This window comes from Xiphias gladius, chromosome 22, assembly GCF_016859285.1.
Source record: "Xiphias gladius isolate SHS-SW01 ecotype Sanya breed wild chromosome 22, ASM1685928v1, whole genome shotgun sequence".
NCBI classification, from domain to species: Eukaryota; Metazoa; Chordata; class Actinopteri; order Istiophoriformes; family Xiphiidae; genus Xiphias; species Xiphias gladius.
The window spans coordinates 549,592-562,818 of record NC_053421.1 but is presented as its reverse complement, the minus strand read 5'-3'; the positions used below and the strand labels follow the sequence as shown (position 1 = coordinate 562,818).

The window sequence follows — 13,227 nt, the reverse complement described above, 5'->3', positions numbered from 1 at the left end:
TAATAAATAAATGAATGTTTACTTGGGTTGAAATGAAGCAAAATTCCTCTCGAACACAACACAAACATGTAAAATCTAACAACTATCCCATTTCTTTTGTCTCAATGTTCACTACTACCAAATACCATCTTTCTTTCTAAGAAACATCCTAGGAAATTATGGACCTGTAAAGTAAAGCTTTAGAATTTTTTGCATTTGCCCGTTGGTCTCACTCACTAGTATCCCACCTGACAACACTGCCTATACTACCAAGAATGGAGGATCTGCAATTACAGTATTTAAACTTCCTTCCAAGCCTTCTTTCTGTCATTGGCTTGAGTTGTCTAAATCGAAATGCACAGCAGAGTTTTTTTAAATAGTAGATTTATACGTATTTTTTATACAGGTGCAGTTTTGTTGTGATTTAATACTGAAGGCTATTGTTTCAGTGTTTCTCCTTCAATTTGAATAGCCAGGACCAGGTTATTAAAAAGGACAAAAGTGGAACTGAAATTAACTATTTACTTTGACAAAAAATGAATGGAATGATGGATCCTGTGCAAGTGGCCTAACAAAGAGATTGCGTTGGTTACAAGGTTTGGTGTTATAGAGTTCAGCATTGGGAGAACACCTAAAATTAGCCCTGCAGCAGAAAACTCGTGTATTTTCCTAATGTGAAGTATCTGGGTTTGCTGTGCTAAGAATAAGTTAAGAAAAGATTTAGTCAGTATCAGCTACTTATCAGCTATTTTTCAGTAATAATAATAAAAAAACATTTTTAAACAACCATAAATCAGACAATGGATATGAAGTTACAAACAGTATATTCCAATGTACACAGTAAGGTTAGTTGTTTATGAGGTTAGTATTTTAATATTCTTAATTGAGGGGAGAACCTCTCCTAACACATCTCTTGTCTTTATTTGTGCTATCTATATACTGTATCTATATTGTGTTTCGATAAGTTGAATTGAATTCACTTAAATGATGATAGGGCTGTTGGAGCAGGTCAGTAATCAATAATCTGAGAAGAATATGCTATACTCACTGCTATAAAACATATACCTGCAGATAACCTCACTACATGTTGATTGACGTCTTCCTCAGTAGATGGACCAACCATGAAGAGACCCTACATGCAGTAACAAAACATTTGGCTCCTGCTGTGGGGTTAATTCGACCTCTTTGGTGTAAAAGGTGTTTAAGAGTTATGATATACATGAAGTAAAACAATAAAAAAAGAAAGGATCCAGCTTCTTAGTACCTCCAGCTCAGGCTGGGAGAGCTGGTGGTACAGGCCCGGGATGGAGTGGAAGATAGTGGTCATGCCAACCTTCTTTAGCATCACTGACGTGTCCCCTCCCCACTGATGGAGCACCAGCTCGTCACTGGTCCCATGGCACTGGAGCAACTCAGGGACGGAGAGTCCTGCTCTGAGCCGCTCCTCCACTGCCTTCACCACACAGAGTCACAAGACAGAAATGTGGTACAGTGCCAAAGCTTTATCAATACTATTTGATCTGATCATTTCATCAGTCCCAGGCCTGCTCAATCTTAACGGGGCTTGAACATTTTTAATATCTTGTCATTGTATTATTAAAATTAGTGCATACACTGATGATACAAAAAACTATGACCACCCCTGTCTAGAATGCTGTTGGTCCTCCACATGCTGCAAAAACAGCTCTGACCGGCTGAGATGTGGACTGTACAAGACCTCTGAAGGTCGCTGTGGTATCTCGCACCAAGACATTAGCAGCAGATCCTTAAAGCCTTGTAAGTTGGCAAGGTGGAGCTGATGTGGATCAGACTTGTTTCAGCATGTCCCCCAACACCCCGTCTCAGTTCTTGTTTTGTCCCTAATTGAACCACTGTCAGTAGGTACTTACCACCTCTGACCGGGAGCAACCCACGAGTCTTCCTGTTTCAGAAATGCTCCGACTTAGTCATCTGAGCGTAACACTCTGGTCCTTGTTAAAGTTGCTCAGGTATTTACATTGCAAATTTCTCCCACATCCAATGTTGACTACTAAAATCAACTGTTCATTCATTCTAATATATACCAGAGCTTGACATGCACATTTGTTACAAGATAATCACCGTTACTCACTTCATCTGTGAGTGGTCATAATGTTCTGGCTCACTGGAGTAAGTCATTGCTGTAATAAGCAACGACGCACAGGTTTATTTACTGCAAACAATAAAATCATTACTATGAAGACTGGTCACCAGTACAGACTGAATTATGTACAGCTTTGTCAGATTTTAGAGACAAGTGTCTCCACAGAACCAAACCTTTGTTAATTCTGCCAAAGAGAACACTGAAGACTTGAAAAGCAACTTAATTTATGAGTTACCGGGACAGCAGGAGGGTTATTAGGATTTTGTTTATATAAAAGGAATTTTACCAGAGATTTCCCAAGCTGATCCTAAAGATTGGTATCAAGGCTGATACGGGCATATTTTAATGGATCCGTATCAATTCAATTCAATTCAATTCAATTCAATTCAATTTTATTTATATAGGGCCAAATCATAACAGAGGTTAACTCAGGGCACTTTTCATGTAGAGCAGGTCTAGACCATACTCTTTATAGTTATATTTACAGAGACCCAACATGAGCAATACCCAACATGAGCAAGTACTTGGTAACAGCAACAACGAAAAACTATCTGTTAAAACCTTTTAACAGGTAGAAGCCTTGAACAGAACCCGGCTCATGGTGGGCGGCCGCATAAGCTTAAAGCTGAGCAAAATCTGATAATTACCTTACTGAACTCTACTGTGTTTTGTTCACATAAGCTTAGAATGCGCTCTTCTTTACCACAGCTGGCTCTACAGTACAACATTTCACTGGATATGCAATATGCAGTGTGTGACTGTGTGAATGAGAGAAATTACTTTTGTGACACTGAGGTTAGCAAAAATCACAAATTTGCTAAGCTGCTATGCTATTTATCATTGGCAAAGAGTAGCAGTGAACAAACATTCAGGTTGAAGATCTTCCTTTTAGCTGGTGCTGACCATCACGACAGACAAAGGTGTCCCGCAGCAGGTCATATCAGAAGTCACTAATTAATGTAAACTCTGTAAGTAACTTGATAACAGGACAAATTAAAACTTATCTGTTGTTGGTTTGTGTGTCTGTACTTGACCTTCCGCTCTATAAGAACACTGTACTATCAGAGTGGACTGTGTGTCTCTGTAGTTCCGACAGCTCCCCCAGCTAGTCTCTAACTGTGTCTGTCTGTTTGCTGCTGAGCAGGGAGTGTACAGTTGGTTTATCCAAGCTTTTTCCATGAAAACAGCTGCCTGCTGCTGCTAGAAACAAGGTTGATGAGAGTGCTGAGAGTGAACCAAAACAGTAAAGTGGGCTGTAAAAACAAAACAATGAGCTAAAAGAAGCTAAAAAGCTCCGTAGAGCTGAGACGGACTGCAAAGTTGGTGATAAAATTCTCTGTGGGTTCATCACTACACGTGAGACCTGTCACATTACACAGTCAATTGATCTATTGTCAGTGTTTATGCATCTACCAGTGATTCTGCATCTACTAGCCCACTGAGCACACATCATGTACTTTCGATTACTGCTTACGGTTTTTGATATCAAATTATTGTTTGAGAAAGACATTTTTCAGAGTGTTTTCCTGCTCTCTAGAAAACAATTGCATTTCATTTATCTCAAACCCTGCTTAAGTTAGGTCATCCATCAGAGTAATGTGTGGTGTTACTATGTCTGCTTCCATTATTTTTGAAATCAGAAATAAATGAACTGTCATTGTAAGAAAAATATAAAAAGAACACTTGTGAGTGCTTGCTGCACTTATTTGTTTTTTCAGTTGATCTTTGCTCCTGGCTGGTTGCACCCTAAAGGACATCAAAAAACTTGATTTAAAGGCAAGAATACATCTGCCTGGAAGGTCAGATATGTGTGCTTTGCAGTGAATTGGCTACAACATGGAAAAACACTGGTATGATCCTTTAAATGTATGCGCAAATTACAGTCCATTCCTTTTATTTGACATTTGAAATCGATAGCTCCCGATGTACCTGAAAAGTGACAGAGTCCTTGTTGAGAAAGCTGGACAGTGCAAAAACTCCTGCTATATCAGGGTGATACGGACACACCAGGTCGAGAGCCATGGCTCCGCCCATTGAGAATCCCCCTTTGATTAGGCACATAAAGAGAAAAGATTAACTGCTGCATCAGTGGAAGCATCAACTGAAAGTCTGGGAGCAGATTTTTTTCTATGCAACACTAAACATTAACACAGTAAGTAGAAAAAGTCTCACCATAAACATACTCATTTCCATATGAGTGACAGGAGCTTACTCAGAGCACTTTATGCAGTCAGAGGTGGAAAATACTTCACTTAAAAAAAAACATTAAGATGGATAGGAATCCACAGTTCCACATCATCAGCTTCTTTTTTTCGCCTTGGAATAAGCAGCCGTTAATGTGTCAGTCCTTAATCTCACACATCTGGGTACATCTGGGCACAGTGTGTAAAACTGGGAAAGTGAGCAAGTACCCATCATCCTGTCAGAAAGATGAGGAATGAGGGCGAGTGAAAGAAGAAGGAGTGAAAAGATGGAGAAAAGGTGGAATTCACATGCCTGAGTCCAAAATAAAATGAATGTGAGTATTTTAAACTGAAACTGTGCTGTTTAGTGAAGTCACCTGTGTTTGTGTGTGTGTGTGCACATAGCTGTTTAAAGCTATTCAAGTAAAGGAAGATAAAATCTGAATGAAATGATGAACGTGGGTTGTTGCAGAAGCAAATTAAAACAGTAAGGGAGAAAAATGGGTGTGCTATTAAAAATAATGATGACCATGACTTTGCCGATATAAAAAATTGATAGTATGACTATATCAGCCACACTTATCCTATTATATTCATCATTGATTCTGTTATTATTGAAATAAGATAAACATTTCCACAGCATCAGCACTTTAAGGTTAGGAATAATTCACTATGCAATATAGGGTGGTTTGTTTTGTTGCTGTTTTTGTCTCATTTTTAAACATTTTCATCAATAAACCAAGGTATTAACATAATTTAAACTGTTTTGTTAGTAAAGGAAAAAAATGCATTCATGGTGTGTGTGCCAGTGAAACATGCTGCTGTGTGGTGCAGGTGCCCTTATGTGTCTGTTAGCAAACAGCAACTTATTTCCACATCCAGCAGTTACAGATCAACAGAATAATTCATTATTAGTGTCTTTTGTGTCCACCTGATGAATTTAAGTCCAGTATTCACTCTCTTTTCTCTCTGTTTTTGGTCTATACAAACTGATAAATATCTGTAAATATCTGGCTCTTTAGCTGCTCAATGCTCCACTATCTTAACCAGCTAGTCTCTACCTGTGCTTGTCTGCTGTTTGCTGCTGATCAGGTAGTGGACAGTGGCTTTTTAGAGCTTCTTTCTCTGAAAAAAGCTGGTGCTGGAAACAAAGCTGATGAGAGCTGTAAGACTTTACAGCAAAGGCAGAGGCCATTTGTTGTGATATTTTAGTCTGAAACTAAGTGGTGGACTGACCAACATTGTCATCCCTAAAGCCCAATAGCATGGCTAAAAATACTGATGAGTGCTGCTTTACTTTAATGTATATACTATATATACATTTATATTAATGGATTATTTTTTCATTCCTACAGATTAGCCAAAAACACGTTAAAGGATAACTCATATTTTTTGACCCTTCTGACTTGTGTTTAGCTCTGTTCTTAGATCTCAACAATTAACTTGGTACTTACAATGTTATCATTACTAAAAGCAATGATGGTCAAAACTATGAAAGTAAGATCCGAGTTATAATAAATCTGAATTGTTCTTAAGTAAAAATAAACTATGAAACACAAGTTTGACAAAGTAACATTACAGCTAAATATTTTGACAACATACTGAGACAGTGAAAGAAATATGTAAATGTATGTATGTTTATTTATCGACAGTATAATGTCACGTTCACTACAGTCTTGATCACAGTTCTTTGAATGCAAAAGGGATCAATACCAAAACGTTTTCTTTAATGTGTTGAATCATTCACTTTCCGGTGTGAAATAGGAGAAGAATTAAACTATACATTTGAAAGAATTTCCATGTTATCAACACTAAACACGTCATATTGCCTTGAACACGTCTGCAGTTTGTGTGTATGAGATTCCCTCTCCTCTGCACACTGAAATGGATCAACACTGCAGCCTGCGGCCGGCCTCCTCAAAAACCTATTCCATGGAAACCTCTGGCGCTTGCCAGTCAGCTGGGGAGGTGGACTCTGGGTACACTGTGCCGCATTTCTCCAGCACTGAGTATTTATGGTTAATGACAAAATGTTATGATTTAGTAAGATAATATTTCAGCAGTTTCCCAGGAGCATGTGTTTTTTCACTCACTTTGTCTGGAGTCGAGTCTTTCACACAACCCCCCCACAGACTGTTCTTAAATAGTTATACATTTCAGAGCTGAGAGGTTAACCCTTTTTCTACAGCTATTGGTGGTTTCCCCTTTCATGTGCAGCCATAACCTGCTGACATTAAAACACTTGATGGCCTCCTATATGTTTCCTGTGGGAACTCTTAACTTGCTACAGCCATAATGTTTAAAGTACTTGATCCGAGTGGTTGATTGTTATTTTTTATGTGAACTTGATAAGCAGAATATTTGAGAAAAGCAAAGAGCTTTTCAGGACCTGACAATCCCTTCTGAAAACCCTTTTTTATTCTGTGTTGGCAGCATATGAAAGGCAACGGTAACCTGATGAGATGCATTCTTCATTTTATATCATGACAGAGGGAGTTAGGAGCAGCCAGGCTAGGATAGTCTGAGGTGTGTAGCTGTGTGGCTGCGTGTGTTTGTTTGTGTGTGTGTGTTTGTGTGTGTGTGTGTGTGTGTGTGTGTGTGGAGGGGAGGAGGAGAATACAGAGGACAAAGGATCCAGTGAGAGAGAAAGGGAGTGAGAAAACCGAGACAGTGAGGGAGTGAAAGGCTGACAGATGGCATCCTCACTGTTTTACAGAAGAAGTCAGAGAGCGGTTAACACACTGGGGTGTGGGGGATATACTGACCTCCAATGGAAATGGAGTCCAGTCAGTCAGTGTTGTCCACCACTGATACAGAGGATATTTCACATTTATTGCGCATTTACTGTCCTGTACTGTACTAGTATGGGGACCCATATAAGGAACAGTTCAACATTTTGGGGGATACATATTCATTTTCCTTTTGAGAGTGAGATGTTCAGATGCTGGTCATTATCATGTCTCTGTGTTAAGTATGTTGCTGGAGTCAGGATGAGGTTAGAATTTAGACTGGACGCATTGGAAAAAAGCTAGCCTAGCTTGCCTTTACATGAAAGAAGACTGAAAGAAGACATGAAAGAGGATTATGCCTCTCAAGATGCTGCTGGTGTTTGAGCTTACATACAAAACACATGATGTGGGGGTTTTGACACACACCATGTGTGTTTAAGAGTCTACAGCCAAGGTAGTGGCTCTGGCTGTATTAAGGCAAAGCGGCGCTTTGAGCTAAATGCACAACATTTAAAATTACTCAAAATGACTAAAATGTTGATGTTTAGCAGGTTTAATGTTTACCATGTTTACCATCTTAGTTTATATAAACCATAAACCAAAGTATTGGACAAATTCAAATGATGACCTGATGATGGTGCGACATGAAAAGTCAGACTATCACTAAAGTTATTAGAGTGAGGGGAAGATGAATCAATTAATCATATTTAATTATAATCCATCCTACAGTTGTAGAGACATTGCAGCCTGTTTCAAAGTGAAAGAATCACCTAGTGACACTCCTGCCCTATAAAGCCACACCAACATTTTAGAGGGAACCATCTGATGCATCTGTGTTTTGAGGAAAACAGTTCATCCATTTGCCCAGAAATACTGGTACAGAGTACAGATACAGTCTGTAAGTCCAGGTTTTGTTTGTGGTCCCTGTACAAGCACGACAGTACCAAACCTGAGAACTTCACTGTCATGACAAGACCCCAGCAAGGTGCACACAGTCACTACATCAACTGTTATTTACCAAGACACAATTCTAGCATGAAACGCCCCCTAAAACCACAGAATGTCCTTTTGACATTTTGTATACTGATTAAACTGATGAGATGCAGTGTTTTAATTACTGAGCTTTAGGGGTGTTGGTAGGTGTATTTTTGAAGACAACGTGAGAAGAACCTATGGTCAGTTTTGAGATTTTAACACATTGCAGACTTGAAGTCAAAACCAGATCCATACCAATGACCATCCTGTGTTTAGGGATCCCAGCGTTGACTTTGTCCTGAATGATTGACCCTAAGGTGCTGCACATTGCATCTATGGACTCAAGGTGCTCTAGGCAGTCTCGTGAGATCTTATAACGGTCAAACGAGACGGTAGACAGATCCCCTTGTATGGGTGTGTATGGACTGATGGCATTAAGATGAGAGTCACAGGTCAGCTACATGGCTGCAGCTTCATTTCAGGCAAAGCATCTGTTTTTATTGTTCACGTTCCCACACTGTTGTACAAGTAGTCATTATGAGTGAATGCCATTACACTGCCAGTGATGTTGTGCGCAGGATTATTTAAATTCTCATCCTTGACAGTGACCTTGTGACTCCATACAACATTGAAAGTGAATTAAGTTCCACCACATTAAGTGAGAAACCGTCTCCTTGCCAACTTTTCAACTGAAAACCTCACACATTTGCCCCTGTGTTTCCTGTCAGTCTATTGTAGTATCAATTATCCTTCAAATATACAACATTAGCTTACACTAAAACTGCAGTGGGAATCGGTCTGACAATATATTTCTGATTGTTTGTTTCTACATTTCTGACCACATGTCCTGCTGCGTGCACTAGCACCAAAGTGAATTGAGGAACAAGGGACACCTTTGATTGAATATAATATAATTAATAGAAATGAATAAATTTATCTAAGCTGTATAAATTTGTCCTTTTACTGAACTTTATGACCTTACACTTCGTGTGTACTGTGTGTAATACATGGCATTCCTGGAATTTAAGCCCATGTTACGTTGAAAAATGTTTCAGCAAATCTCTGGTGTTTCCGCTCTTACTTGAAATGACCATTTTATGTACATTGCAACTAGCACTGTCGTCATCTTTCTTTGTGAAATGAAGCCACGCTTTGGACCATTTCTCCCCCCCCACCTTAATTCCTCCTTATTGGAAGTTTCCACCAGTGTAGACGCATGAGTTTAATGTTATTGTTTTGCAATGTGCAACTGTCAGAAAAACATGTCAACATTGATATAAGGAATTGATAAACTCAGAGGCACACAATTCTGATAGTTCAGACAATTTGGAACCAGTTCTCTACTGAAACCCTTTCTCCATCCCCATCCGCCATTCAGCTGTAGATCTACCTAACTGAAGCGGTTGGCTAAATTACTTTGATGTGGCTGAAGGTATGATCTGGTACCATAACATCTCGTACCCAGGCTCTCAATCCCTGCCCAGTGTCACCTTGACAAGGAGATGTAACAAAATCAGAACTAGACCACAAATAGTAGCAGTCAAGTTAATTAAACCATATATATTTCATGATGAAACAGTAGACAGAATCCTGGATAATGACATAATGTATTATCTTCAGTTATTTTCATACTCTGACTTTGATGGCAGCATGTGCCTCAGTTACTGATGAAATGTTTGTATTCATATTTAAAAGGCTTGGTTTCAGCAATATACTGTCAAGGCATCTTAAGCTTAACCAGCATCTCCATTAGAGCAGAGGGTATTAAAGATGATACAAAAGACATGACTGCACTCTGATTGGTTGGCTAACCACTATTTCAAATAATAAAGATTTTTAGATGCTAGATCGCACTGCTGTAAACAATTATTTTGTTTGGGTACAATTAAAGGTTTACATTTCTTGTTTGAAGAGTAGAAATACCAATAAAACAATAACAGAAGAAAAATTAGTAACAGCAGAATAATGGGAGGAATAACAAAAATAATACTATCATTCTGTCAATATATAATACAACTTCACATGATGAAATGTATGGTATTCTAAAGACAGCAGAGTTATTTCGCAGCAGACATTTTGACATGTAGCAAGAAAAGGTGGGATTAATCCATCTACAAAGAAAGAGCAATAATTCGTGTTAGTAACTAGTTTCACATGTGCATTTTCTTGCAATGGCAACTCAAATTTCTTTTGTGAAAAAGGTCTATTATCTTCTCATATAAGTAATTATTTCATAGCCTGGTCATGTGCAACATTTCCCTGGTTAAATGCTCAACCTGTGGAATGCTTCTCAGTGTAGGACCTTTCTTTGATCGTACACTTTTTTTTATCACCTTCATCACTTGAACACAGTGAGAGTTCAAGACATTCTTACTGTATGTCTAGTCAGTAAGTACATAAATTAAAAGATCATTACTTAAATAACATGCATGTCAAGTCAATGTTTGACCATATGAATTTTTTTAAAACTAAAGCATGTACTGATAGGAGCCCAGTCTATAACAACCAAGTAAAGCTCGCACTCATTTTCAGATGATCAAAAGTAATTGGACAATTGACTGACAATGAGTTTCATGGCCAGGCATGTCTGGCTTGTATCCTCACTATTTCATGAAAAATTAGGCTGATAAAAGGGGAACTCTCAATATACAGTTCAATGAGGTGTCGATCCAAATGAAGAAAGCCATCATTTGGGTGATAAAAATAAATCAAACCTACCAGACAGATAGCAGAAACTTTAGGAGTGGCCAAATTAAAAATTTGGTACATTCTTAAAAAGAAGCAATGCACTAACAAGCTCAGCAAACATCAAAAGGCCTAGCAGACCACTGAAGACAACTAAAGTGGATGATCGCAGAATTCTTTCCTTGGTGAAGAAAAACCCCTTCACAACATATAGCCAGGTCAAGAACCCTCTGGAATAGGTAGGCATATCATTGTCAATGTGTACAATCAAGAGATGCCTTCTCATGATTGTAAATAAAGACGGTTTACCACAAGGTGCAAACCACTGGTTACATGCAAAAACAGAAGGGCCAGATTAGACGTTGCCAGAAAACATCTAAAAAAGCCTGCCCAGATCTGGAACAAGATGCTTTGGACAGATGAAACCAAAATTAACTTGGTTTTCAAAATTAACAGGCTGATGAGAAGAGAAGAGGATGGAAAAGGAAAGGAATTGCTCTTGATCCAAAGCCACATCATCTGTCAAACATGGTGGAGTTAGTGGGCATGCATGGCTGCCAGTGGAACTGGGTCACTAGTGTTTATTGATGATGTGACTGCTGACAGAAGTAGAATGGTGGATTCTAAATTGTATACAATCTGCTCAAATTCAGCCAAATGCTGAAAAAATGATGGGATGGTACTTCACAGTACAGCTAGATAATGACCCAAAACATACTGTAAAAGCAACCCAAGGGCTTCTCAAGGCAAAGAAATTGAATAATCTTCAATGGCCAGGTCAGTCAGGATTTTTGAGGGAAGACGTCCCCTCTGATATGCAACTATGTATATATATATATATATATATATATATATATAACTTTTAAAAGAAATTGGACATTGTTCTTACCCCAATTTACCCTACATCATAACCCTTCATGTAGGGAGATTAAACAAGACTGGGGGAGGATCAGAACTGGTCAGTGTATGAAATCACTTTAAAATGAGTTTCACAACAAATTCAACAGCAACTGACTTCTGATGTCCACTTTCTACTCTAATGGAGAGTAAAGCTGCTGACGACTGAGCAGGGCTGTGTTCAAACCTAAGGTCATTATCACCTCTCCATGGTCTGAACTGTCTCAACCAAAATAACTAATCACGGTAAAATCACCGCAGACCCACGGAAGTGGAAAAGAGACTTCTGAGCACGTGACCCATGCAGGAAGATAATTGAGGCAGTGTATTTCCCTACCGGAGAAACTGCACACATCTGAAACTTCCTGGTGGCAGCCATGAAGCTTGTAGGATAACACAAGATGTTGGGCAGGATGTCTAAACCTTGTGAGATTTCAGGTTGCAGGAACACCCGTTGTTGTGTGTGTATATAAGGGATTAGAGTGTCAACTGGCCCAGACCCCTGTGACCCTATCAAACACAGGGGTATAACAAATGGAAATAAAAAGTGAACATAATAGACATGATATAACATAACAGGTGATTTGTACCAATCATCTGACAAAATACATGACCAAAAACACATTCATAACACATTCTGGTTATTTTTTCCTATGTGTGCTGAGTAAAAGATTTCTTTCAGTTGTGTCAGATTAGGTTACAGGTTCCCACAGAAAGTGTAATAAACTACCCTGTTAAACAGCATCATATCTGTCATACTGCACCATATATCTAAACCAGTGATACTCACGGGAACTGGAACAAAGAATGCATTTAGAAAAATGCAACACAAAGTGAAAATTAATTCAGTTAAATGGATTATGGAGCACATGTACAAAAGTCTGCAAAGACATTAAAGCTGTTCACATCATCTGAAACTCACATAATGTGACAACAAAGTAGATGTATGAGTGACTGATTGACATTAAGAGACATAACATCTAAACAAAACAATATTTTGTGCATTTATGCATTACATAAGGCGCCATGGACATGACTGTTGGTGTTATCTTGATAAGTAAAGCCTGTTTTCCAGCACTGGGTTATACACTATGAGGTGATTTAATGGAATGTCTGGATCTGCATATCAGTTTAAACACATTTGTAGGTCTTATCTTGTATAAACCTCTGCCTCTTTAACTTGGATTCTGGTCATTTTCCTCAGCCTTGCACTTAGAGGACCACACAAACAGTGTCCCTGCCCTGAACCCCAACCATATGATGCTGCTCCCAGCATCATTCGGAGGGAAAAATTGTTACTTCCTGAGGCCTGAACCAAATCTAGTCACTGTTTGCAGTCATATAAATCTATTATTAACAGATTTTATATTTTATAAATTACACTTTTTCTATAATTAATGTCCTATCAAATGTAGTAAGAATTCACTCACTGGTGTGCCTCAGGGCAAAAATGAGATGTTAGAAATGTACTGATGCTATAAGGTTATGTTTTGAACATCAGGTAGAAATGTTTCAACTTTGTTTCTTTTCCTTGGTTTATGCCAATTACAGTTACCTACTACAGTGACCATGAGACCTCAGAACTATTGCTATGGATATGGTTTTCAGCCTGTGCTGAAACCACTGACTCTGCTGTCCTGACTTTATGGGGAGCTCA

General features: G+C 38.7%; 1 protein-coding gene across 1 annotated transcript; it reads right to left on the bottom strand.

The window, feature by feature from the left end:
- Positions 1-1,180: 1,180 nt before the first annotated feature.
- lyplal1 (lysophospholipase like 1) lies at positions 1,181-11,949 on the bottom strand. The gene is given in 5 exon segments (XM_040117328.1): positions 1,181-1,432; positions 4,031-4,146; positions 8,244-8,413; positions 9,379-9,478; positions 11,865-11,949. Coding segments are annotated over 5 exon segments (723 nt in total).
- Positions 11,950-13,227: the final 1,278 nt, after the last annotated feature.